Source organism: Trachypithecus francoisi, unplaced genomic scaffold (genome assembly GCF_009764315.1).
Source record: "Trachypithecus francoisi isolate TF-2019V2 unplaced genomic scaffold, Tfra_2.0 Lachesis_group2, whole genome shotgun sequence".
In the NCBI taxonomy this organism is placed as follows: domain Eukaryota; kingdom Metazoa; phylum Chordata; class Mammalia; order Primates; family Cercopithecidae; genus Trachypithecus; species Trachypithecus francoisi.
The window spans coordinates 130,020,069-130,045,454 of record NW_022681465.1 but is presented as its reverse complement, the minus strand read 5'-3'; the positions used below and the strand labels follow the sequence as shown (position 1 = coordinate 130,045,454).

General features: G+C 40.0%; 1 protein-coding gene across 3 annotated transcripts in view; it reads right to left on the bottom strand.

Moving 5' to 3' along the window:
- GABRB2 (gamma-aminobutyric acid type A receptor subunit beta2) overlaps positions 1 to 19,565 on the bottom strand; it is a 262,420-nt gene extending 242,855 nt beyond the window's left edge. Inside the window, exons 1-4 of one of the 3 annotated variants that reach the window (XM_033180384.1) lie at positions 19,083 to 19,565; positions 17,750 to 17,978; positions 17,507 to 17,598; positions 16,415 to 16,482 (exon numbers count right to left, since the gene is read on the bottom strand). In XM_033180384.1, coding sequence (XP_033036275.1) covers positions 16,415 to 16,482; positions 17,507 to 17,598; positions 17,750 to 17,826 — 237 coding nt within the window. In that variant the 5' untranslated portion in view covers positions 17,827 to 17,978; positions 19,083 to 19,565. Of the gene's footprint in view, positions 1 to 16,414; positions 16,483 to 17,506; positions 17,599 to 17,749; positions 17,979 to 18,648; positions 18,807 to 19,082 lie in introns of those variants that run through there. The other 2 variants (XM_033180382.1, XM_033180383.1) reach the window with 2 other exon arrangements.
- Positions 19,566 to 25,386: the final 5,821 nt, after the last annotated feature.

The window sequence follows — 25,386 nt, the reverse complement described above, 5'->3', positions numbered from 1 at the left end:
AATGGATTTTTGGGGCAAGAATTTCATTGATTCTCCAGTAATGACAGATGATTTACAACAACCAAGAAAAAAGTAAATTATAATTTTTCAATGTATACACAAATTTAAATGATGCTGAAACAGTGATAATTATTAGTTGAATTAATTTCAAAATAGACTGTGTACTTCTACAATAGTATAGATTTTATTATTTATGCTCTATTTGTTTGATTTGCGTGGGTTTCCCAAAAGTCATTTTGGAAGCTGGCATGCTGACTATTAACTATCAACCTGGGAGACTATGGTGGAGGCTCTTCCATCTGAATTTTCAAATTTTCTTTCCTTTAACATCAGAAGAACACAAAATAAATGAGATAGGAGAAAAATCGGGCCCAAATCCCAGCTCCAGAACTTTCTAGCTGTAGCATTGTTTTGGTTCTCACAGGTTCTAGTTTCACAAAAATCAAAACGTCAATTTCCCCATTTGTAAAATGTGATAATACTTCATAGCTTTTAGGAATGAAATAGGGAATTCTTTTAAAATTACATTTCATTTCATAGAAGTTTATCAATAAATGGTAGTAATTTTTAGTAGTGTTACTAGTCATAATCAACTATATCCCAATTGTATGTCAAAGTTCTAATGCAATTTTTTCAAATCTCATTTTTAATTGACCCCTCTAAATTAAAATTTTGGTTTGTAAACTATTAAATGGTTAAAAGAACAGAGAGAATTTACATGTATTTTGATATTTTTGTTCTGTATTATTTAAATCCAAAACAACAATTCCTGATTATAAACACATTCTTACTTGGTAAGTCTTTACTACATACTTCTAATACTCTTTTATATCAAAAAAAAAAAAAAAAAGAAAACACACACACACACACACACAGCTACAATGTAAAATAGGCCTTCTGCTATTTCGCAAATACTGAATACACATTCCTCAAGGATAGTAACCACATATGTCTTTTCCTCTCTCCATCTCCCTCTCTGGATCCCTCTGTCTCTGTATCTCTTTAAAGTCCAACAGCATAGGTAGCATTTGATTGAATTGGGTTTTAGTCTCACCTCGAGTACACTATGCACTAAAACAACAACAAAACAGGGAACCCAGAGCTCCAGCATTGTGGCTATTTTTCAAATGATAATGTGAACAATCAAGAGGTATTTTGTCCAAATCTGGGAATTTTAACATCTGGGCATACTTATGACATTTTCCTAAAGCTATATTTGACTAAAGCAGCCTACTTAAAAATGTCCCACTAAACAATAAATTACTATCTAACTGGACTACTTGGTGATAATGATCAGAGCTGGTGGTAAAATAACAAGATAAAGCCATTTTAAAACATGGTTTTCAAGCCAGCCCATTAAATAGACAGGAAGAAGTTTATGGTCTCTTAGGAAATGTACAATTATGATATTAAAACAATAGTTGATCTTTCTAAATAACCAGAGGGATATATTTGCCAGGAAATCTTACTCTGTAGTGTTACAAAGCAATTGGAAAATATATCTCTTCCAATTTCTTATAGAAGAGAAATTTGTCTCAAAATTGCCCTCTAAGATAAAGCGGCCGGGCGCGGTGGCTCAAGCCTGTAATCCCAGCACTTTGGGAGGCCGAGACGGGCGGATCACGAGGTCAGGAGATCGAGACCATCCTGGCTAACACGGTGAAACCCCGTCTCTACTAAAAATACAAAAAACTAGCCGGGCGAGGTGGTGGGCGCCTGTAGTCCCAGCTACTCCGGAGGCTGAGGCAGGAGAATGGCGTAAAACCCGGGAGGCGGAGCTTGCAGTGAGCTGAGATCCGGCCACTGCACTCCAGCCCGGACGAAAGAGCAAGACTCCGTCTCAAAAAAAAAAAAAAAAAAAAAAAAAAGATAAAGCATTCCCCCAAATCTGAAGGAAATGTAAAGAAATTCTTTGCTTTTTCTTTCTTGTGGTCTATAATTCTACAGCTCTTTCTTCTGAAAACATGGCAAGGACTTAAAATATTATGACTTTTAAAATAACAAAGGTGCCATTTTTCAGTGAACTCTGTTTAAAAAAGAATGGTTTGCTACATACGCATACTAATAGGATTCAAGTAAACACTTGTGCGCATTCTCTCAAGGCATACACCAGATGCAAATATGCACAGCCTCCCAGATCAGTCCTATCCATGTCAAAAGCGCACTGGCTTAACGGTGCTTGAAAGAGGAATGATGCACCCAACTGATCAAAGAACACTTCAAGAGATCTTCAGTCTATTAACTCAAATATTCATTTGGCAAAATAAATAGAAATATGAATTACAGAATAAGTTCTGAAGTTTCTTTGTCTGTATGTCAAGGAAAATAATAAACAAAAGTATCTAAATTTTATTTTTTGGAGTATGGTGGCTTCAACAATGAAAGGCACACAGAAATGGTGATAAGATTTTACAACATAGTAACTGGTACCTGCTCACTCATATTTAAAACTATTTTAACATCTCTGCTTCTTAATTTATGGCATTTTTAAAAATAATTCACAAATCATTTCATTCAGGATTAATGTTAAAAGTATTTCCGAAAAAAATCTACAGTTGACAAAAATTCTATACCCTCACAAAAACCTGACAATTTTTTAAAGATTCTCTTTATATGCTTGCTTAAAAGCCAGCTGTTCAATTATTTAGCCCTTTGTCAATTCAGTTAACTTGTAGTTCAAAGAAACAAGAAAATTCAATACTGATTTCAAAACAAACACTCCCTCTTGAGAGGGATGGAAAGCACACTCTCCAAAACATTATTTTTTCTATGTTAATGCTTTATACTCTAAAGAGATTTAGACTCTAGATGTTGCAAGGTAGGAATAAATGTGACTATATTCATAGAAAACAGTAACCACTTTTGAATGATCCATACTACATACCTATGATCCAGTATCTCCCAGTAGCAGACTAATACGCAGAACAAAACCAACCGTAATCTTCCAGTACTAATCACTATATTCTTATTTACATGAGAAATTTAAAAAAAAACTCGAAACTGGTGTCAGGGTGAATATGAGATGAAAATATTATAGCTTGCTTATAAAATTATCAGATCCTCTTTAAATTTCTATTTTGGATATGTTTGATAACATACGTTGCATATTAATACATAAATAAATAAACATTTATTTATTGAGGCTCCATTCTCAACAATGCTGCTTACCAGTATGTGACCTTGGACAAGCTCACTACTCAAACTGTAGTTTGCTCATCTTTAAAATCAGCACAGTAATAGTCCTTAAGTTATGAAGTTGATGTGAGGTTTAAGTTACCTAAAATTTAATACACATCTTCACGCAGGATACTTAGCACATGGTAAAAGCTCAACAGTCATGAGCTGTTACTAGAGACATATACAGGGACGAATGTTTGGGTGGTCAAAAGTTTGAATTATTTTTCACACTTTTGTTTCAATTATCACAAACTTGTACGTAACACACCTTAGGTAAATAAGCATTCATATGTATGTATATATGTGTATATCTATGTATACGTGTAGCATATCTGTGTGTACATGTAGGTGTGTGTGTCTGTATTACCCACTCAGTCCACTTCGATTATTGTCACAATAGCCCATATTATAACTAGAGACTGGTTAGTTGCTGTCCAATTACTTTATACATGATAATGTTAGCTTCCAATTTCACTATAAAACTAATACTCCTAAAACAGTGATTCTCCCAGAGAGTACCTGAACTCCATCTCAGACCGACTGACTCAGATTCTGGTGCAGGCCCAGAAAATATGAATTTCACACTAGACTCAGATGATTATTACAAAGAAAAGTTTGAGAATCACTGTAAAAATGTATTCTCAACATTTTATTTTGAGTCTTCTACCTGTGGGTTACACCCCTTTCCTGTCCCACTGTCTGAGACACTCTTCTCTCCCTCAACTCTTCACTTCCCTCATAGGGCAGTTAAGATGATTCCTTCTAGATTCCAGAGACAGCCATACCTGTGTGTAAGAACTATCTCATATCTTTCTTCTACACAGCTTAATTGGTGTAGAGCCAATTAGGTTAGCAGTCGATAAATATTTCCTGGTTGCCTGATATGACAGTCCTTCAACTACTCCTGCAACAAATTCATTCCATATTTCTTGAGCTTCTAAATTGATAGGCATGTGAGAAGTACTGGGGATGCATGCAAACACTGTCCATATATTTGTGCACGTGGACATCTTCTGTCTTTCTCTGTGGCTTACTCATGTATTGCTTTTCTAAGACACGTGCAGATTCACCTTAAAAACTTCATTAATTTAATGGTTGCCTTTGTGTTAGGAGGGAAGTCATTTCATCTTCAATTGCCCAGACAATTACTTCTAGGTTAAGACCTCTTGGCAGGTAAGTAGGTAGTAGATGCCAAATTGTATAGCAAGAAAATGAAACTTGGCAATAGGAATGCCGACAGAATGTGAACAAAGAGAACACCAGCAAGAGCCAATGGGCTAAATGTACCCCCTATATTTTTCTACATAAATCATGACAAGATATTATAAGCCGATTTCTCTCCTTGCATAGTAAAATATATATTTTTCAAAAAAATGCATGAATGGAAGCAACATAAATCCTTCATTTGTGTCTTTTAAAACTCACAGACATCTAATTACTTCGTTCTCTTTTAACAGTCTGTTTCAAAGTATCTTTATGCCATCCAAAAATGTAATTGATTTTGGAAAAACTAAGTAATATTAAGATGAAAACAGAGTAAAATATAGCTGTATAAATATGAGTTAGAGTCATATAAAACTTAAAAAATAGATTTACATTTAGATGCTATTTAAATTCAGTTATTTATTTTGCATATAATTTGCATGTTACTGTTATTGTTGTCTAAGTAGAAAATGGGTTCCTTTATTTTCAAATAATCTATAGCAAAAATCTTGGCCAGTAATCTATAAAGTATATTACTAAGACTCCTTTCTTTGAAAATAAAAAGATAATAAATGAAAAAGTAATTATCAATGTGCTCATATGTTTGCATATGTTGTAAGCTCATAGAACATGGAAAAACATAAAATAGTTTACATCAGTGGTAGTAGTGGTATGTATATTTTTAACAAAACTGTAAAACTATTTATGGTCTGTTAATTGCAAATGTAGACTATAATACTCTATAAAATAAGTGAATGCAATGTGTAAGATATGAATAGGAAAATAGACTAAAACTGGAAGGTAACATAGGCAAATGAAAACACAATTTTAATGAAGTGATAGGGATATAGATAATATTTACCTGTGATGTTTGTTGGTATTTTAAAATTGTTTTTCCCACAATGTGCTACTAACCACATATAAAAATGGTAATTAGGCACAAAAACCACACTCAGAAAGAAAATCTCCTTTCCTCTGCTTTCTTGGAGACAAAAGCACAGCACAATTTTTTACAACAATGGCTCTCAACCTGAAACAATTTTGCCCCCCCAGGGCGCATTTGATAATTTTTGAAGACATTTTTGTTTTTCACCATTTCAGGGATGCCAGTGGCATCCATTAGGCAGAAACAAGGGATTCAGTTAAACATCTTACAATGCGCAAGATAGCCCCGACAAGACAGGGTTATCTGGCTCCAAATTCCAATATAGCCAAGGTGAAGAAAACCTGATATAGGATGATTGTAAAATAAGTCATTGCCCTTCCCCCTGACCAGAACTAAGCCCTCCTTCCCAGGAAAAATACTTTCCCTGACTTACATTCTTGTAGGAATTTCCATGAATATTTAATCCTCTCAGGAAGAGAGAAAGCTAAAACACACATGATGCGCTTCTGAAATATGAAATTCAAGGCACTTCCCTTGCCTGCTTTCACTTGCAGGGTAAACACACAGTCAGATGCTTACTTCACACTAGAGTCAAGTCAGAGGATTGTTGAAGGAAAAAAGCAACAGTAAAGGATGTGCTGTAAGAATTAACCAAGAGAAATAGAAACTGGCACTGTCAAGTGGGTACTGCCTAAAAATAGATGAATTCAGTATTCTAGAGACGTAAACTTTATGATGAACTGCGTTTGTTTTATGTGGGATAGAGGGAGGAAAGACTGGAAAAAAAGAAGAAAAAAACCCAACGAAGAAAAATACTCAACCACCTTTAAGAGAATTATATGCAGGAGCAATTTCTTGGTAAGCACGAAAATTCATTCTCATTATTGAAAATTCAACTGAAAATTAGGTCTTGATAATAAAAGAAAAAAAGAAAAAGATGTAGAATATTCATATAGTGCTCACACATATCCTAAAACTATTGAGACAGCTTACAGTTCTTGAACATATACCAGGCAACATTTCCTGACAAATATTTACCATAAATTTTTGACATTAATGGTTACCTGACAGATTTTGCTGAAGCAATAGGAAAATTATTAGACAAGTTAACAAATGGTACCTATTCACAATGAAAGAAATTATGACACAATCAACATCTTCACCTCCTCAATGTTTTATATAAATCTTCATTTATTGCTCGGTTTAAATTGTGCTCAAGAGATATAATTTAAAATATAAGTTTATCGAGGAGAGTTGTATTATTCACACTGTGAATATTATATAATGCACTGTGTATTACATTTAACACACTGTGAACAAAGTACCTACTTTAAAAAATTATTTTAATTAAATTAAGGGTTTTCTTCAAGGTGGAGTAGAGAACAGAAACAGTAATATTTGAGGAAGGGTTAGTTTATTTAGTCCACCAACTATTTCCAAAAAATAAGAGTAAAAACAACTATAATGAAACAAGCTCCTCATGGAATGCAAATGATCAAAAAATATGGCTTTGCTACATTTTAAAATGCAGTGTAACAAGATGGCTAAGATTGAGAGATGTGAAGGCAATCATTTGCTAGCTATGTGACCTTGGACAAATCATTTAACGTCTCTGGGCCTCAGTTTTCCCTTTTTAAATAGGCTAATAGTGGCTATCTCAGTTTTCATAAGAGGACTGGTTAACTTGATGTGCATTAACACAACACTTGCACAAGTTAAAACCTCAATACAAGGTAGTGCCCTGGTTTGGATGTTTGTCCTCTCCAAACCCCATGTTGAAATTTGATCCCCAATGTGGCTCTGTTGGGAGTTTGAGCCTGATGGGAGGTGCTAGGGTCATGGGGGCAGAGGTCTCGTGAGTAGTTCATGCCTTATCTGGGGAGTAAGTTCTCATTCTATTAGTTCCACTGAGAGCTAATATTAAAAAGAGCCTGGTACCTTCCCCTACTGGCTTCCTCTTGTGCCAGGTGGTCTCTGCACAGGAAGCCAGTTCCCTGGAAGCCGGTTCCCTGTCTGCTTCTGTCTTTAGTTGAAGCAGCCTGATGAGAACCTCACCAGATGCAGATGTCCAATCTTGAAATTTCCAGCCACCGGAATGGTGAACCAAATAAACTTCTTTTCTTTATTGACTATACAGTCTCAGGTATTCTGTTGTAGCAACACTAAATGGACTAAGACAGGTAGCTATAATTATTTCCTTATATTTGTGTTATGATGAGGTGGAGAAGGTTGAGCAATGTACAAAAGTTCAGGAGAGGGTGAGAGGAGAAACGGAAGGAGGAAGAGAGGAAGGAGAAAACAACAGCTTGCCAAAATTGTGCCCAAAATTGTGTGGACATAATTTGTTTAGAATTAAGGTTGTCTGTGGTCACGGAGGGTTCACACCTACTTTACTCTATGCTTCCTGAATGAACTAACTTACCTATTTTCACAGCAGCCAATTTCAATATAAAGTGTCTAGTATGTTCACAGAGAATATATAAGTCTTCAGGCAAGCCTTGAGTTTCCAGTCCTGCTACCCACTTTGTATCTTCAACCTACTCCTTTCTGAAGACTGTTTCTCCATCAAACTATATATAACTCTCACTCTGTTGCCCAGGCTGGAGTGCAGTGGCATGATCTTGGCTCACTACAACCTCCGCCTCTCAGGTTCAACATTTCTCCCTGCCTCAGACTCCTGAGTAGCTGGGATTACAGACGTGCACCACCACGCCCAGCTAATTTTTGTATTTTTAGTAGAGACGGGGTTTTGTAATGTTGGCCAGGCTGGTCTTGAACTCCTGACCTCAGGTGATTCACCCACCTTAGCCTCCCAAAGTGCTGGGATTACAGGAGCGAGCCACTGTGCCCAGGTATATATGACTTTTTAAAAGCAATTTCCCTCTCCCTATGTCCCTTCAGAACCAAACTTCTCAAAAGTGTAGTCTTCAATCACCGACACTCCACTTGCTACATTTCATCAGTGCACTCTTGTTGCTCTATCTGGGAGAAATTTTTTACAATTTATTTCAATTGATCACTGTGGCATCTGACACAGCTGACTATTTGCTTCTCAAACTCTCAGGTTTTAAGACATGATTATCTGGAGTATGTCATACTAACTCTCTGACTGCTACTTATTTATCTCTTCTGTGAGTTCCTTTTCTGTCTTCCACTGTCTAAAATACAGGGCTCACCAGATTTCTATTTTTAGCTGTCTTTGCATTTTTCCATTTAAATTTTATCTATTCACATCGTTAGAAGCACTACTTATATGCTGACAATGCTCAGTTTGTCTCTCTATATGACTGCTTCCTGATCTATACACCTATATTTTCCAGTCACCTTCTGGTTGTATCCATGTGGAGATTCCATGTGTATAGAAAAAAAAATCAACTTTTCCGAAAGTGAACTCACTATCTGCCTCATCCCCCTGATCCCCACTGCCCTTCTTGTCATCCCTACATCAGTAAAGGATACTGTCAGAAACATGGGATTCACCAAGTCCTGTCAATTTCATCTTATAAACACAATAATTTTATATCTTTTTTTTCTGCATTCCTGTCTTACTTCATCAAATCTTCCTGAAATTTTGCAGTAGGTTTTCAACTCATCTTCCAACCTTAAGTTTTGCTCCACTTCAATCCACCTCTACACTTCAGAATCATCTTCCATAGGTTTGAATCTGTTCATGCAATTCTACTGACATCACTTCATGGGCCCCTACAGCCTTTGGACAAATATTCAATTATTGAGCAAGACACAAAAATGGTCTTCATCATTTGATCCCCACCTATGGCTTCAACCCCAACTCTATCCTTTCCTCACTCCCACTCCAGCTTTTAAAATGACTTCCAAATCCCTAAAACCATTTATTTATCCTGTGTCGCACCCTCCTCTATGTTATTCTTTCTGCTCGGAACATCTATTCACACACTTCTAACCCCCTTCTTCACCTGACTCATTTCCATGTAATACATTAGTAAATTCCCACTATGCCCTGTGTATTTCCTCTTTCAAAGCACTCACGACCCCACATTGTGATTCTTTCTACACTTGTTGTCCCAAATGATGAATATCTGACTTTGTGGGCTATGATTCTATGCTCTATTTCCCCACAAAAATAGTACAGCATGTAGCAAATAATAATAAATTACTACTATAAAAGTGAATTTTTCACTCAATACTTGTGGCATTCACCAGGGGTCAAATATCCAAACAACCATTTGTATATAAAACAAAACCACACAGGGAGAGACACCAAAACCTTGTCATGATGTAATTTATAAACATGATGGAGGAAGATAGAATAAATATGCAAAATATAAACCATTTGAAATACCAAATACCCAGAAAAATGATAAAATCAACAAGTGATGAAGGAACTTATAGGAGACAAAGACTGTGAGGCACTTACTTGGCTGCTAAGAAAAAGTCTTACAGAAAAGGAAAGATGTAAGCTAGGCATAAATACAGCAAGAATCTGATGCAACTATAAGAATAGTAAACACCTACCTGGGCAGAGTGACTCATGCCTGTAATCCCAGCACTCTGGGAAACTGAGGGTGGAGAGATTGCTTGAGCTCAGGAGTTTGAAACCAGCCTGGGCAACATGGTGAAACCCCATCTCTACTAAAACTACAAAAATCAGCTGGGCATGGTGGCACATGCCTGTAGTCCCAGCTGCTCAGGAGACTGAGCTGAGAGGATTGTTTGAGCCCAAGAGGTGAAGATTGCAGTGAGCCAAGATTGCACCACTGCACTACCTGGGCAACAAAGCAAGACAACTGTCTCAAAAAAAAAAAAAAAAAAAAAGTAAACACCTAGATAATATATTTCATGAGGTCAAGGGATGGATTGATCTTGTTCACTACTCTGTCCATAAGGCTTAACACATGCCTGGATCATAGTAGCTGCTAAATAAGTTTGTTGAATGAAATTTTCAACTGTGCAGCTGGTGATGCAAGAAAACATCTGTTTAAAAAACAGCAGCACTTTTCTCCATTTGCCATTCCATAAAAAGGTAATTTGTGTATGTGTTTACTAGAACTCTTTCCTCAAAAGTGAAATATTGCTTCACTCTTTGGTTGGCAAATGTGTTGTTTTAAGATGGAGAAGAATCTGCTTTAAATGAAGAGGAAGCTATTTCAGTCCATAATCCTCAGAGCCAAATTTGAATCTTAAAATGCACTTTTCATCAAAGAATCTTAACAAAAAGATTCCTGCCAATTTAACATGACATCTAAAAATATTTCATTCCAAGGCCAAGCTTTCTGCTCAGGAGCATTCTAATTGAGACCACATTCTTCCAAAGATCTATTGAGCTGACAGTCACCTAAGTCACATGGTTGTGACACCACCACTAGCTTTCCAGTAAGAACTCCCAACTGCACGCCATTTAGGAGTTCTGCATTTTCATCATGATTTTCTAGATTTTCAAGCTTTCCTGGAACTTCTTTATATCCAATAGAGAAACATGGAACTTTGAGCTGGAAGCCAAGTTAATTTGTCCCTTCTCAATTAAAACATAGAAAAACTGAGACTTAGTAAACTATATTGTCAACTCAAGCACACTTAAGACAGTAGCTGGAGTGGACATTTGGTCTCTTGAGATGTCTTCATTAAGTATGATCATAGACTACCAATAAATTTACATGAAGTCATACCTCAGAAAGATATTGCTGGCTCAGTTCCAGATCACCACAATAAAGTGAATACCCCAGTAAAGTGAGTCCCACAATTTTTTTGGTTTCTTAGTGCATACAAAAGTTATGTTTACACTATGCTCTATCTAATAAGTGTGAAATAGCATCACGTTAAAAATGTACATACCTTAAGTTTAAAATACTTTATTGCTGGAAAATACTAACAATCAACTGAGCCTTCACAGCGCAGTAATCTTACTGCTGATAGAACATCTTGGCTCCATGTTGATGGCTGCTGATTGAGCAGGGTTGTGGCTGCTAAATGCTGGGGTGGCTGAGACAATTTCTTAAAATGAGACAACAATGAAGTTTGCTATATCAATGGACTCTTCCTTTCACAAATGATCTCTCTGTGGCATGCTATCCTGTGTGAGAGTATTTTATCCACAGCAGAAATTCTTTCAAAATTGAAGTCAAACCTCTCAAACCCGGCTGCCACTTTATCAAATGAGTTTATGTAATATCCTAAGTTCTTTGTTGCTTCAACAATGTTCACAGTGTCTTCATCAAAAGTAGATTCCATCTCAAGAAACCACAGTCTTTGCTCATCCATAAGAAGCAACTTGTGCATTGAAGTTTGATCATGAGATTGCAGCAATTCAATCACATCTTCAGGCTCCACTTCTAATTCTAGTTCTCTTGCTATTTCCACTACATCTGCAGTGACTTCCTCCACTCAAGTCTTGAACACCTCAAAGTCATTCATGACAGTTGGAATCAATTTCTTCCAAACTCCTATTAATGTTGCTGTTTGAACTTCCTCTCATGAACCATGAATGTTCTTAATGGTATCTAGAATGGTGAATCCTTTCCAGAAGGTTTTCAATACTTTGCCCAGATTCATCAGAGGAATCACTGTCTATGGCAGGTATAGCCTTACAAATTGTACTTCTTAAATAAGACTTGAAAGTTAAAATTGCTCCTTGATTTACAGGCTACAGAATGGACATTGTGTTAGCAAGCATGAAAACAACATTAATCTCTTTGTACATCTCCATCAGAGCTCATGTACGAATAAGTGCATTGTCAATGAGCAGCCATTAATTTTGTTGTTGGTTTGTTTTCTAATTTTAATCTTATTATTATTATTATTATTTTGAGACAAGTTACTCTGTCACCCAGGTTGCAGTGCAGTGGTGTGATCTCAGTTCATTGCAACCTTTGCCACCCAGGCTCAAGTGATCCTCCACCTCAGTCTCCTGAGTAGCTGGGACTACAGGCACATGCCAACATGACTAGCTAATTTTTGTATTTTTTGTAGAAACAGGATTTCGCCATGTTGCCCAGGCTGGTCTTGAATATCTGGGCCCAGGTATTTGCCAGCCTCAGCCTCCTCAAGTGTTGGAATTACAGGCATCAGCCGTTGCACCTGATTGAGCAGTAAGTCAGTAAGCATCTTTTCTTTTTTTTCTGAGCAGTAAGTCTCAACAGTGGTCTTAAAATGTTCAATAAATCACGCTGCAAACAGATATGCTGTCATCTGGGCTGTGTTTTTCCATTTCTAGAGCACAGGCCGAGTAGATTTAGCATCATTCTTAAGGGACCAAGGATGTGGGAAATGGTCAATGAACAGGCTTTAACTTAAGGCAACCAGCTGCATTAACACCTAACAGAAGTCGACCTGTGCCTTGAAGCTTTGAAGCCAGACACTGACCTCTCCTCTTTAGCTATGACAGTCTTAGAAGTCATCTTCCTCTGATAGAAGACTCTCTTATCTAATAAAGTCTGTTGTGCAGAATAGCCAGCCATCTTCATCGATTATCTTAGATTGTCTGCATAAATTGTTGTACCTTCTCCATCAGCATTTGCTGATACACCTTGCACTTTTATGTTATGAAGACAGCTTGTTTCCATAAACATCCTAAAGCAGCCTCTGCTAGCTTCCAACTTTTCTTCTGCATCTCCTAAGCCTTCATAGAATCAAATACAGTTAGGGCCTTGTTCTGGTAATCTGGCTTTGTCTCTAAGGGAATGTTGTGACTAATTTGATCTTCTATCAAGAGCACTAAAACTTTCTCCATATCATCAATAAGCCTGTTCCACTTTCTTATTTTTCATGTGTTCACTGGACTACCACTTTTGATTTCCTTCATAGACTCCTCCTTTGCATTCAAAACTTGGCTGTTTGGAGCAAGAGACCTAGCTATCTGTCTGTCCCAGCTTTTGACACACTTTCCTCACTGATCTTAATCATTTCTAGCTTTTGATTTAAAGTGAGAGATGTGCAACTCTCATTGTACTGCGGTTAATTGGCCCAATTTCCATATGGATGTGTCTCAGGGAATAGGGAGGCTCACAAAGAGGGTGACAGACAGGGGAATGGCCCATTGGTGGAACTGTCAGAACACATACAACATTTATCCTTTAAATTTGCTGCCTTGCATCAGTGCAGTTCATGGTGCCCCCAAACAACTGCAATAGTAACATCAGAGATCACTGATCACCACAACAGATATAATAATAATGAAACAAATTGAAATATTGTGAGAATTACCAAAATGTGACACAGAGACACAAAGTAAACACATGCTACTAGAGAAACAGGCTCCTTATAGACTTGCTCATTTCAAGGTTGCCACAAACCTTCAATTTACAAAAATGCAATGTTTGCAAGGCACAATAAAGCAAAGTAGAATAAAACAAGGTATATCTATACTCTGGTATTCACCCAAGATAGGTAAAATGGGACTATTACTCTCCTTTAATGAATGAGTAAAGTGAGCCCAGTCTATCTGTGAATATCCTCAGGATGACTAAGCATCAGAAGTGGAACTCACATCTGAGACTCCTGATTCACTTTTGGGTCTTTCTATCATTGTGATTTACAAGGAGCATCACACCGACATGGGCATTTATTTGTACAGTACAAATGAGTCAATGACAATTTAAATGGTCTCGTTCCCTACTATTCTTCAAAGGAAGACATGCTATAAAAAGAGAAAGTTACAATTATCAGAGATTGCAGTCCACAAAGGATAATGAGGAAAAAATGTGTCTGTTAAATCAATTTTGAAGTTTCATTTAAGGAACCAATCAACCATCCTTTCAGACCTGAAGCTAATCAAAAGGCACTAACACTCAGACCTACATACAGGGGACAACACACCATAAACATCTCTTATTTAGATACCAGTGATGGAATTTCCCATCTGTTGCTTCAAAACAAATAATCATCTTTAAAAAATAACAACAAACATCACAACAAATTTTTCTTTGAAGATAATTTTAGGTTATTAAGATTGCCAGCTGAAATAAATGTTAATTTTTCAACAAGTCACAATCTAGCTGGACAAATCCATGGGTGTAGCATAAGGCTGAGTAAGGAATCTGGCTTGGAATTTTCAACACTTGGTTCTAATCATTAATGTTGCAATGTTGTCCCATTTACAACCTGACATTCGTTTTTGCACTTTCAACATCTCATGATTTTTCAGCAACAGTAAATAGCTTTAAGTGATGACACCTTGCCTTAGCTGGATCTATATTTTGACTAGCAGGTCTTGGCATTGTTTCCACCTCAGATATCTCTCCAAAATGTTGCATGTAGACAAAAAAATGAATAGAACTTAAAGGAAAGAAAAATAAAAATTCTATCACTCTAAACAGTGTTAGGATATAATACCTCTAAGTTATTAGCTAACCTATTGCAGCAACCTCTAGTCATCTCATGATTATCTCTTTCAGTTCTAAATTTTTCTTGATACATTTCACAAAATCTCATTTAGTGATGCTCTAAAGAAGGAGGTGGTGGTAAAATAAGACTTGGGACTGACAGAAGAGCATAAAAAAAGCAAAATGCAAAAGAGAGGAGTCTGAATCAATCACGTGTAGGATGCACAGAATCACACCTGATTTCTATATTACTTTGTTTTAAACAGCATAATTTAGATTCAAATTCCTGAGACATAGGAAGGTACCCACATTAGGACATCTTTTATTTTTATGCTGAAGCTCAAAACGTAAACTGATGAAAGAACTTTCAAATTCACCAAAAGTGAATATTCATATATCTGAGAAATTAAATACTATCCCAAGAAACATTCTGTAACCACACAGATTTTCATAATGTGAGGGAAATCTATGATTCTGAAACATCCAATATTGTCTTTAGTCTGCGTTTATATTGCATGTGATAAAAACTTCCCCAAATTAGAACATGAGAAGGTTCCTGTCATTAAAACACTTCAGAAATAGCTGAATTCCCTTGCGTACTCATAAGGTATAAGCATAGTATTCATTTGCTTCAGAATCTTGTGAAATCTCGGGTTTATCTCTTATCTTTGGACAGTGTGTAAGGACTATGCTGGTTACTGAGCTTCTTCTTGTTTGAATTCTGGGAATACGGAAATTTGTATTATGTTAAGAACTAATTTCCAACTCCTGAGGGGTGGCTTAGAAATGTTTTGCATAAAAGCTTATATACTATACCCCCTTCTTTAATAATGCGTCCAATTTCTAGACAGAACTATGTCAAAACTCAACCTTCTGAAATGTGCTGGGTGCTATCAGGACTGAAAGTAACACTGGAATTTTACATTAAAATGTGGCCTATTTAGAGGGACTTTTCCAAAGCATGGGATTTTAAAAACACAGAGTAGAAAAGTCACTGGAGGAATGCCCCCAAGTATGTGGGGGCGTCTGGGACACTTGTCATTTTATTGCATGTCTGCAGTGTTCTAATATGGGCAGCAGGGGGAGCTCCTGATTGAAGCAAACCCCCCAACACGTGTTTCCTAGTTAGGAACACAGGCTTTTTCCTCTTAGCACTTGCCCCAAGTCCAAGGAGGCAGCCACTGAGGAGTACTGCTGTCAATTAACTGTACAAGCTTAAGACATGTGGTGAATGAATTGCTGAAGTGAACAGGGATGACACATGGGTCTGAGCCTACCTTTTAGAAACAGGGTGGCCAATCTTTATTTTGGTGGACAGGAGGGGTTAAAGGAAGCAGCAAGCAAAGGAGCTGGGGCAGGAATGGGGGATGGGGGCTTGCCACTAACTGTAAACAGTTATCTTTGAAAGCAACAAGTGGGCGTCCGTATTCCAGGGCCTTTATTACAGTTTTGTTTGTAAGCTATATTCTCCATTAAATGTCAAATCAAAACTCTCCCCTCTTCCCATGAGCCCACATCAAATCCAGAAAATCACTTGATGAACTGTGTTTATTTCTGAGCCTTCAGAGATAAGGCTTCTGTAGGGGGTCTCCGGCACGTGACTGTGTTTTACACATGAATGTGTGATGCATTTTACTCCAAGTATCTGAACCAGGTTGAAAAAATCGTTAGGGACCAGAAAGAGCCAACTCTCTAACCTCAACACAGGGGATTCTAGGGTGAAATTCCACGCCCTCATCCCCACCTCATACACATACCCAGGCACACCCCCACCCCCAATAGCTGGCTCATTTCTCCTTCCTGTCCCCAAACGAAAGTCTGCAAAGAAGTAGTCATAAACATCAATACTCACCATATTGACTTCAGAAACCATATCGATGCTGGCAATGTCAATGTTCATTCCCACAGCCACGGGGGGACCTGCAAAGCAAGATGGCCAGCCACGTGATTTCTTTGAACTTCATTCATTCTCAGCAAGAGTTATCCCTGGGCATAAGACACTCTACCACAAACCCTTCTGCACTACTCACTCTCAAATTTTTCAATTCTCTGCTTTTTTGTTAAAAAAAAAAAAAAAAGTAGCAGGCACACACTCGTCTAAGCAATGCTGTATTGAATATGCACGCACGTATGTTGTGAACAAGGGATTCCAGCTCTGTCTACATATGCATATGTCTCAGCAAGTGAATGCACACAACTCACAGAAGCACAAGAATCCTTCTAGCCTAAGGGATTTTTATATTTTGCGCGAAACCCCCTCCTCCTCAGTCTTTCCCACCCCCTTCTGTGCACAGGTTTTAACTCTTTGAGCTTCATAAAAGTCTGAAGCAATATTAAATAAGTCTATCAGCATACCTAGGGCTGCAAGCAGAGAGAGGTTCTTCTTTCCCCTACCCTCTCTAACCCTCCCATTTTCTCCCTACCCTCCCATTCCCCAGTCCTCCCCACTTCTGTGAGGCTGGGAGGAGTGGATTATATCCAGACATGAGCCACGGTAACCATGGCCAGAAGAACTCTTCCAAAGTAGGCAGGCACAGGGGGTTAATGCCACGTCTCAACCAACTGCCTGCACATATTGTCCTAAAAAATGTTCACGGTGGCCTTCTGTAAGCCTGGTTCTCTCGGCACATCATTTACTAAACTTAAGAGGTTGGTATCTCAACAAAGCAAAGACAGGGAAGCAAAGGATTCATAACAGTGAAGCTGAAAGATAGCAGTCACCAAATTTGAGTACACACTAGGTCTCATTGAAAGACCACGCTAGTGCTGGGTAGTAACAATCCAGCTTAAGTTTTGATCAGTTTCTCAATATGGTAAAATAGAGACACATTCAGTACAGCACATGCACCCACAACTAGGGAGAGGGAAGAGAGCGCGCACAAAGCTCAAAAGACAGCTTCAGCTGTAGCTGGACTCTTTCTTATTTGCAAGGCAACCCCATTACCTCCAAAATCTGGTCTCAGACGAATGTCATAGCCTTTCAGGAGTCTATCCACCGTCTCTTTAACCAGCGACATATTACTAGGGTCATTGACACTAAAGAAAGAAATGAAAATAAGCAGGCATCAATAAGGAAGCAGGCACAGCGTTTTCAGCATCAGATCCCTACTACATTTTCCTGCTCAGAGGTATGCAGACAGAACCCTTCAAAGTGAGAACGGAGAAAAGAAACGCTGGGCACACTTACCTCTGCGCACAGACAGCGGCGATTATTAAAGGGAAGGACCAAATCCCAAAGTAGCCCCTTTTCCGGACTCTCCACATCCCTTTAGTTTTTGATGGAATTGAGGGTTTCACTGAAGAGAGGAGATCCAACTTAGTCTGCCCAGTGCAGTAATTCTAATGTGAGGCGCATGCGCACGGCGTACCAAAACATCAAAGGGGAAGCGGCGGCTGCCGGGGATCGAGCAGATTTCCTTGTTTAAAAAAAAAAATTAAAAGGAAAAAAGGAAAAGCTCATATATGTATAATACATACATATTTGAATAATACAGAAAAGTCACCCCACAGCAGCATCCAGAATAAAATTTTTGTTGTTATCCTTTCGTTAAGACAAAATAACTACAGCGTCTGGTAAGTTTCGGTAGTTGCAGGAGGCAGTTTTGCACCTAGCGGGTTGTGGGTTTTTGGGGTGTGTGTGTGTGTGTTCTTTTAAATATGCAAAACCAGATTAGAAAATTAGAGGAGAGCAGGTGTGGGGTGCCAGCGGAAGATGGGTGCCGGTAAGCCCATTTCTGGTCTCAGCCGGACACAGGGGCAAAGGAGTTTGAACTTTATTTCCTTGGCAAACAGCATGCCCTGCCTGGGGCCAGACAGGGATGGTGGGGGGGGGGGGGGCGCGGGGGATGTGCGGCGGGTGGGAGGAGGGGGGAGGGGGCGTTGGGAGTTGAAGAGGGAGGGAGGGAAAAAACCAATGGGAGGAATGCTGTGCAACCCGTTGGATTTGGGGCGGGGGGTTGGGAAGGCGGGTACAGAATAAGAAAGGCACGGAAAAATAAAAAAAGGAAGAAAGGGAGAGAAAAGAAGAATAAAATAATGGCTGGTCTCTTCTAGTAGTCAAAGAGCAATCTTTTCTTCACTACTCACGAGCGATTTCTTTCTCCTCTCCTCACCCTTTGCCCCCTATTGCCAGAGAAGAAAACCTCGGGGTCCTGTTTTCTCGCCGTGTGACGTTCCTGACCCGATAGTCGGGGTTATTTATAGCAGGAGGGGAGGGGGGCGAGGGGAGCAGAAAGGCAACGCTGTCTCTCCAGGTTTCGGTCTGATTCTGCAGTGGGAATTATTAGTGGGCAGGGTGGGGTTTGGATGAGGGGGAGATGGGACGTGGAGGCGTGAGAGATGCGGGTGACGAGCGCCCTAGCACAGGTGCGGGGGACTGGAGGGCGTGGGCGACGGCACAGCTCAGGAAGGGCAGGTGGCCGGGTGGGACGCGCCCCGGCCGGGACCCCGCGCCCCCTCCGCTGCGCGCACCCGCGCGCACACACGTGTAGGCGCACTCCCCTTCCGCCATCCCTCCTTACCTCGCGGGCCCGCGCTCGCCGCCCACTCCGGCCGCGTGCGGAGCTGGTGCCCCCGGCCTCTCGGCCCGGGCAGGGGACAGGGACTCCCGGCGGTTCAGGGGCTGTACCTCTGGATACAAGAAGCCCGGGCGGTCCCTAAAAGGCAGGCAAAATGAGGAAGAGCCCCCCCACCTCCGGAGGCACTGTGTTCTCCCGCGGTCTCCGCGCCACCTCGTCCTCTTCTTCCCTTCCCCGGGCCCAGGGGACTCGTACACCCAGAGGCTGCTCTTCCCTTCCTCCCGAAGCTCAGGCCGCCTCGCCGTGGCCGCCGGGACCCGGAGGAGGCAGCAAGCTTGAGGTGGGGAATTGGGGGAGGGAGATACTCAATTCACAAAAGAAGTCTTCCCTCCGCTCTCGGGAAAGAGAGGAACCACGGGCGGCATGAGGTGCTACGAGTCTGGGGACATAGGGCCGTCCGAAGGAACCCGAGTCCTAACTATTGGCTCTCCGGGTACTCCTGAGTTTATCTTGGAACTGGGGAAGAGGCGGGTAGAGTAGTTGCTCCCGCTACCCCTCCCCCAACCCCACCCTGGGTGAAGAACTGGAAAGGCCAGAGCTCAAATCTCTATTCTGGACCCCAATGCTTAGCCTCTCAATGCTGCTGCCAATCATGGTCACTATTAAGTGAGTGCCCACTGCGTGCTATAGCGCTACATTCATTAATTCTGGCAACAGTTCTAGCGTTTAACTATCACTTCAGCGTCCCCATTTTATAGATTTAGAAACTGGCGCACTGAAGCCAAGGAGATTGCCCAAGGTCACTCAGATGGCATGAGGTGAAACCAGGGTTGGATTTCAGAGTCAGCGTTCCTAACCAGTGAACTAGCCGGCCGAGATTCCGGAGTCTCCTGAGTCAGCGACCTTGCCCGCTGCCAGTGCTTTGCTGCGGCGGGTCAAGCTCCCGGCGCCCGCGGAGCCCGCGGCGGCTGCGGGTGGAGTTGCGCGCGGACCGCACCAGCTAGTCCTGGCCACTGCCTCCGGAGAGGAGGGGTCGCCGGCCCGCAGAGTTGGCGGCAGGTGGCGGGTGTAGCTCCACAGGTTTGCGGTCCCTGTAGCCCTGGGGGCTTCTCAGGGTCCGATTCCGTGCTGCACTCTTGACCCACTTACCTTCTGATAACCTTTCCCCTCCCCCACATTGGTCAGAGGGTCATTTGGGGGCAGCTTGTGGGGATGACTCCAGGGGAAGTGTGGAGGCGGGAGGGCTGTGAAAGGGGGAATCCGACAGTTCCTCTAGGTTGGATGATAAACAGGAAGAGAAAGCTGAGTTCCTTCACCGACCAAAGGAGTTTCTAGGTTAGAAACAGGTAAAGCCCAGCACCGTGAACACAGTGCTGATATGCCGCGAGGCGCTCTACTAGACTCCCAGGCTCATAGGAGTCCATCCAAAGACATACGAGCGCGTACTCACACACACATACACACGAGGGTGGAGGGAGGAAGGTCTGTAAGTCTCCCATCTGTAGTTACTTGGGTTTAGCGTTACCTCAGAATGTAGAACTATGGCCAAGGAAAACTGCTGATTTTCCTTTCTCTTTACTCCTATACACAGTGAGAATCCTTTGCACCAGCTGAGTAGAATGATGGGTGGGCGGCGCGGGGGGAGCGACGGGTGGGGGGGGAGGTTAGGATATTATCAACATGATGTCCAGAAGGTTCCCAAAGCAGTTTAGTCCCAAGTAACCAAATGATGAAGCCCTAAAATGCTCCCCTTGCCCTCGAACCTCTAACACATCTCAAAATAGGGTTTTCCTTCTGACCTTTAGTTACCCACGTTGTTCTTTCTGCAGCATCAGCCCCTTCTACCTAGGCTAGCTTCAGTTTGGGTTGAAAGAACAAAATTCAGTAGCCAGAACAAACCACAAATACTGTCACCCATCTATAATGATGATGATAATAATAATGGCCCAGGGAGTGATGAAACAAGTTTGTATTAAAGGTCTACTATATACAGAAAATTAAGGAAGAGAGGGGCAAAGAGTTAAAACGAAAGTAGCTTGCATCTCAGCGTGTAAAATAGTGTAGTGTAAACTGAGAGCATAAAAGAACTGGAGGTAAATATTTGGGTTCAAAACCCAGGTGAAATACTTAGTAACTTTGTAACTTAGGAAAGTCATTTAAAACTTAGGAAAGTCACTCTAAGCCTCAGTTTCCTCTTCTGGAAAACTGAGAAGGAAAAGAATACCCTCTCCATTGGATTGTTCTAGAATGAAGTAAATACATGTATAGTATTTGGCTGTGATTATTAGTAGTGTTTTAATGAATAAGCCATAATGAAGGAACAGGAAAACAAAGAAGGTTTAGTGGCAGTCAGGTATAAAGACTGAATAGATATAGATTTGGTGCCATTATTATTATTATTATTATTATTATTATTATATTAGATGTACTTTAAGTTCTAGGATACATGTGCAGAATGTGTAGGTTTGTTACAAAGGTATACACCTGCCACGGTGGTTTGCTGCACCCATCAACCCATCATCTATTTTAGGTATTTCTCCTAATGCTATCCCTCCCCTAGCCCCCCAGCCCCTGACAGGCTCTGGTGTGTGATGTTCCCCTGCCTGTGTCCATGTGTTCTCATTGTTGAACATCCACTTACGAGTGAGAACATGCAGTGTTTGGTTTTCGGTTCCTGTGTTAGTTTGCTAAGAATGATGGTTTCCAGCTTCATCCATGACCCTGCAAAGGACATGAACTCATACTTTTTTATGGCTGCATAGTATTCCATGGTGTATATGTGCCACATTTATTGATGGGCATTTGCGTGGGTTCCAAGATTTTGCTATTGTGAATAGTGCAGCAATAAACATAGGTGTGCATGTGTCTTTATGGTAGAATGATTTATAATCCTTTGGGTATATACCCAGTAATGGGATTGCTGGGTCAAATGGTATTTCTGGTTCTAGATTCTTCTAGAATCTAGAATTGCCACACTGTCTTCCAGAATGGTTGAACTAATTTACACTCCCACCAACAGTGTAAAAACATTCCTATTCCTCCATATCCTCTCCAGCATCTGTTGTTTCCTGACTTTTTAATGATCGCCATTCTAATTGGCATGAAATGGTGTCTCATTGTGGTTTTGATTTGCATTTCTCTAATGACCAGTGATGTTGAGCTTTTTTTCGTATGTTTGTTGGCTACATAAATGTCTTCTTTTGAGAAGTGTCTATTCATATTCCTTGCCTACTTTTTGATGGGGTTGTTTGTGTTTTTCTGGTGAATTTGTTTAAGTTCCTTGTAGATCCTGGATATTAGTCTTTTGTCCGATGTATAGATTGCAAAAATTTTCTTCCATTCTGTAGGTTACCTGTTCACTCTGATGATAGTTTATTTTACTGTGCAGAAGCTATTTAGTTTAATTGGACACCATTTGTCATTTTTTGCTTTTGTTGCCATTGCTTTTAGTATTTCAATCGTGAAGTCTTTGCCCATGCCTGTGTCCTGAATGGTATTGTCTAGGTTTTCTTCTAGGGTTTTTATGGTCTTAAGTCTTACATGTAAGTCTTTAATCCATCTTGAGTTAATTTTTGAGTAAGGTGTAAGGAAGGGGTCCAGTTTCAGTTTTCTGCATTTGGCTAGCCAATTTTCCCAACACCATTTATTAAATAGGGAATCCTTTCCCCATTGCTTGTTTTTGTTAGGTTTGTCAAAGATCAGATGGTTGTAGATGTGTGGCATTATTTCTGAGGCCTCTATTATGTTTCATTTGTCTATATATCTATTTTGGTACCAGTATCATGCTGCTTTGGTTACTGTAGCCTTGTAGAATAGTTTGAAGTCAGGTAGCGTGATGTCACCAGCTTTGTTCATTTTGTTTAGGACAGTCTTGGTTATATGGGCTCTTTTTTGGGTTCCATATGAAATTTAAAGTAGTTTTTTGTAATTGTGTGAAGAAAGTCAATAGTAGCTTGGTGGGGATAATATTGGATCTATAAATTACTTTGGGTAGTATGGCCATTTTCACCATATTGATTCATCCTATCTATGAGCATGGAATGTTTTTCCATTTGTTTGTGTCCTCTCTTATTTCCTTTAGCAGTGGTTTGTAGTTCTCCTTGAAGAGGTAAGTTGTATTTCTAGGTATATTATTCTCTTTGCAGCAATTGTGAATGGGAGTTCACTCATGATTTGGCTCTCTGTTTGTCTATTATTGGTGTATAGGAATGCTTGTGATTTTTGCACATCGATTTTGTATCCTGAAACTTTGCTGAAGTTGCTTATCAGCTTAAGTAGATTTGGGGCCAAGATGATGGGGTTTTCTAAATAGACAATCATGTCATCTGCAAACAGAGACAATTTAACTTCCTCTCTTCCTATGTGAATACCCTTTATTTATTTCTCTTGCTTGATTGGTGCCATTATTATAAGTTAGCCTGATAATAAAGGAGCAACCATTTCATGGGAATTAAGGAAGGGTGAAGAAGAAGATGTATTAAAAATTCAAGCAGCAGTTAAACAGAGAAAAGATGAAAGAATATGTTTTCTCTATGTAATAACATCTCAGGGATATCCTTTACCAACAACAGTAAGTAATTTAATTACAAATACATTTCTGGCTGGGCACGGTGGCTCATGCCTGTAATCCCAGCACTTTGGGAGGCCAAGGTGGGCGGATCACAAGGTCAGGAGAACAGACCATCCTGGCTAACATGGTGAAACCCTGTCTCTACTAAAAAAAAAAAAAAAAAAAAAAAACTTAGCCAGGCATGGTGGCACACAACTGTAGTCCCAGCTACTCTGCAGGCTGAGGCAGGAGAATTGCTTGAACCCAGGAGGCGGAGGTTGTAGTCAGCCAAGGTGGTGCCACTGCACTCCAGCCTGGCGAGAGTGAGACTCTGTCTCAAAAACAAACAAACAAACAAACAAAAAACATTTCTACTAGTTACAAAACTAAGGTCAATCTACACCTAAAGTGAGTCTCAGTCATACAACAGGAGCAACACTGGCCAGCTATCTGGACGACTTTGCTGACAATACTGCCACAGAAGATGCAAAACAAGAACAATAACGTGGAATCTGGAGATGTGTTAGTTGCTGAAGAGTATCCTCCATGATCCCAAATGAGTGAGAAGGCAAAATGTAAGTACTCTTAACAGGTCATGTTTCAAAATCATCTCAGTATGAAACATATAAATACAAATTTAAAAAGTCACCAACCATCTCCCATTAGCCTTTAACATAATATGGAAACATTATTCAGTAAATATGTAACAGTCTCCTAATCTTTTTCAAAATTACTTGACAAGTACTGCGGGATGTGGTGTGGAAAAAGCAAACATGTGGTCCTTATCCTCTTGGATTTTACACTGTAGTGTAGGAAGGAGCCAAGAGCCATCATAGAATTTATTATATGTATAATACATAAATTGGGAAAGATAGGAGATTATGGAATTCATAATTGGTGCAGATAACTCAATTTGAGGATTTGGGAAAAGCTTTTTTTCTGATGAAATCATGCTTTGGTGGAAATTTCAAACCTATGCCAGCCTGATGAAGGATTGTGGGAAGAAAGTTCCAGACTGAGAAAACAGTATGTACAAATATCCTGAGTCAAAAGAGGATGGCATGAATGAAGAATGAAGGAAAAACAGTCAGACTAGAGGACAAGGGCAAGAATGGCTGTGGACACAGTTGAAAATTACAGACCAATGATAGGTTGAAGCAGAGGGCTGACAGGATGAGTTTTAATCACACTGGAGGAAGATGATAATGGCTGTAGGGGATCTGTTAGGAAGCTATTGCAAGAATCCAGGTGAGAGGTGATATTGGTCTGAAATATAACAATGACAGTGAAGATGAAGAGAAGTGACCACAGCCATGTGGAGAAAGTGGCTAAACTTTGTGACAGATGTAATGTGGAGAATGAGGGAAAAGAAGGATTCAGGCATGACTCATACATTTCTGGCTTGAGGAACTCGGTGGTGGTGGCAGAAGAAAGTTGATGAGGGTGATACATTTTGTTTGGGTCGTGCTGAGTTCAGGGTACCTGCTAGCCATCCAAGGTACACTAGACATTTTGGTAAATGCACCTGAAGCTCAGAACCAAGGGCTGGGCTGGGGCCAATGAAAAATCTCCATGTTCCATCTTGGTAGTATATTTCCCTTTCTTTACTTACTTTTTCTCTGTATAATTCATAACTGTGTAATTATAACTATATTTTACCCATTTTATATCCATCTTCCTTCATGCAAAGAAAGTTTTAAAAAATTGTGATTTTTGTCGACTTGGTCATTGTCGTATCACAGTAACTAGTTCCCATAA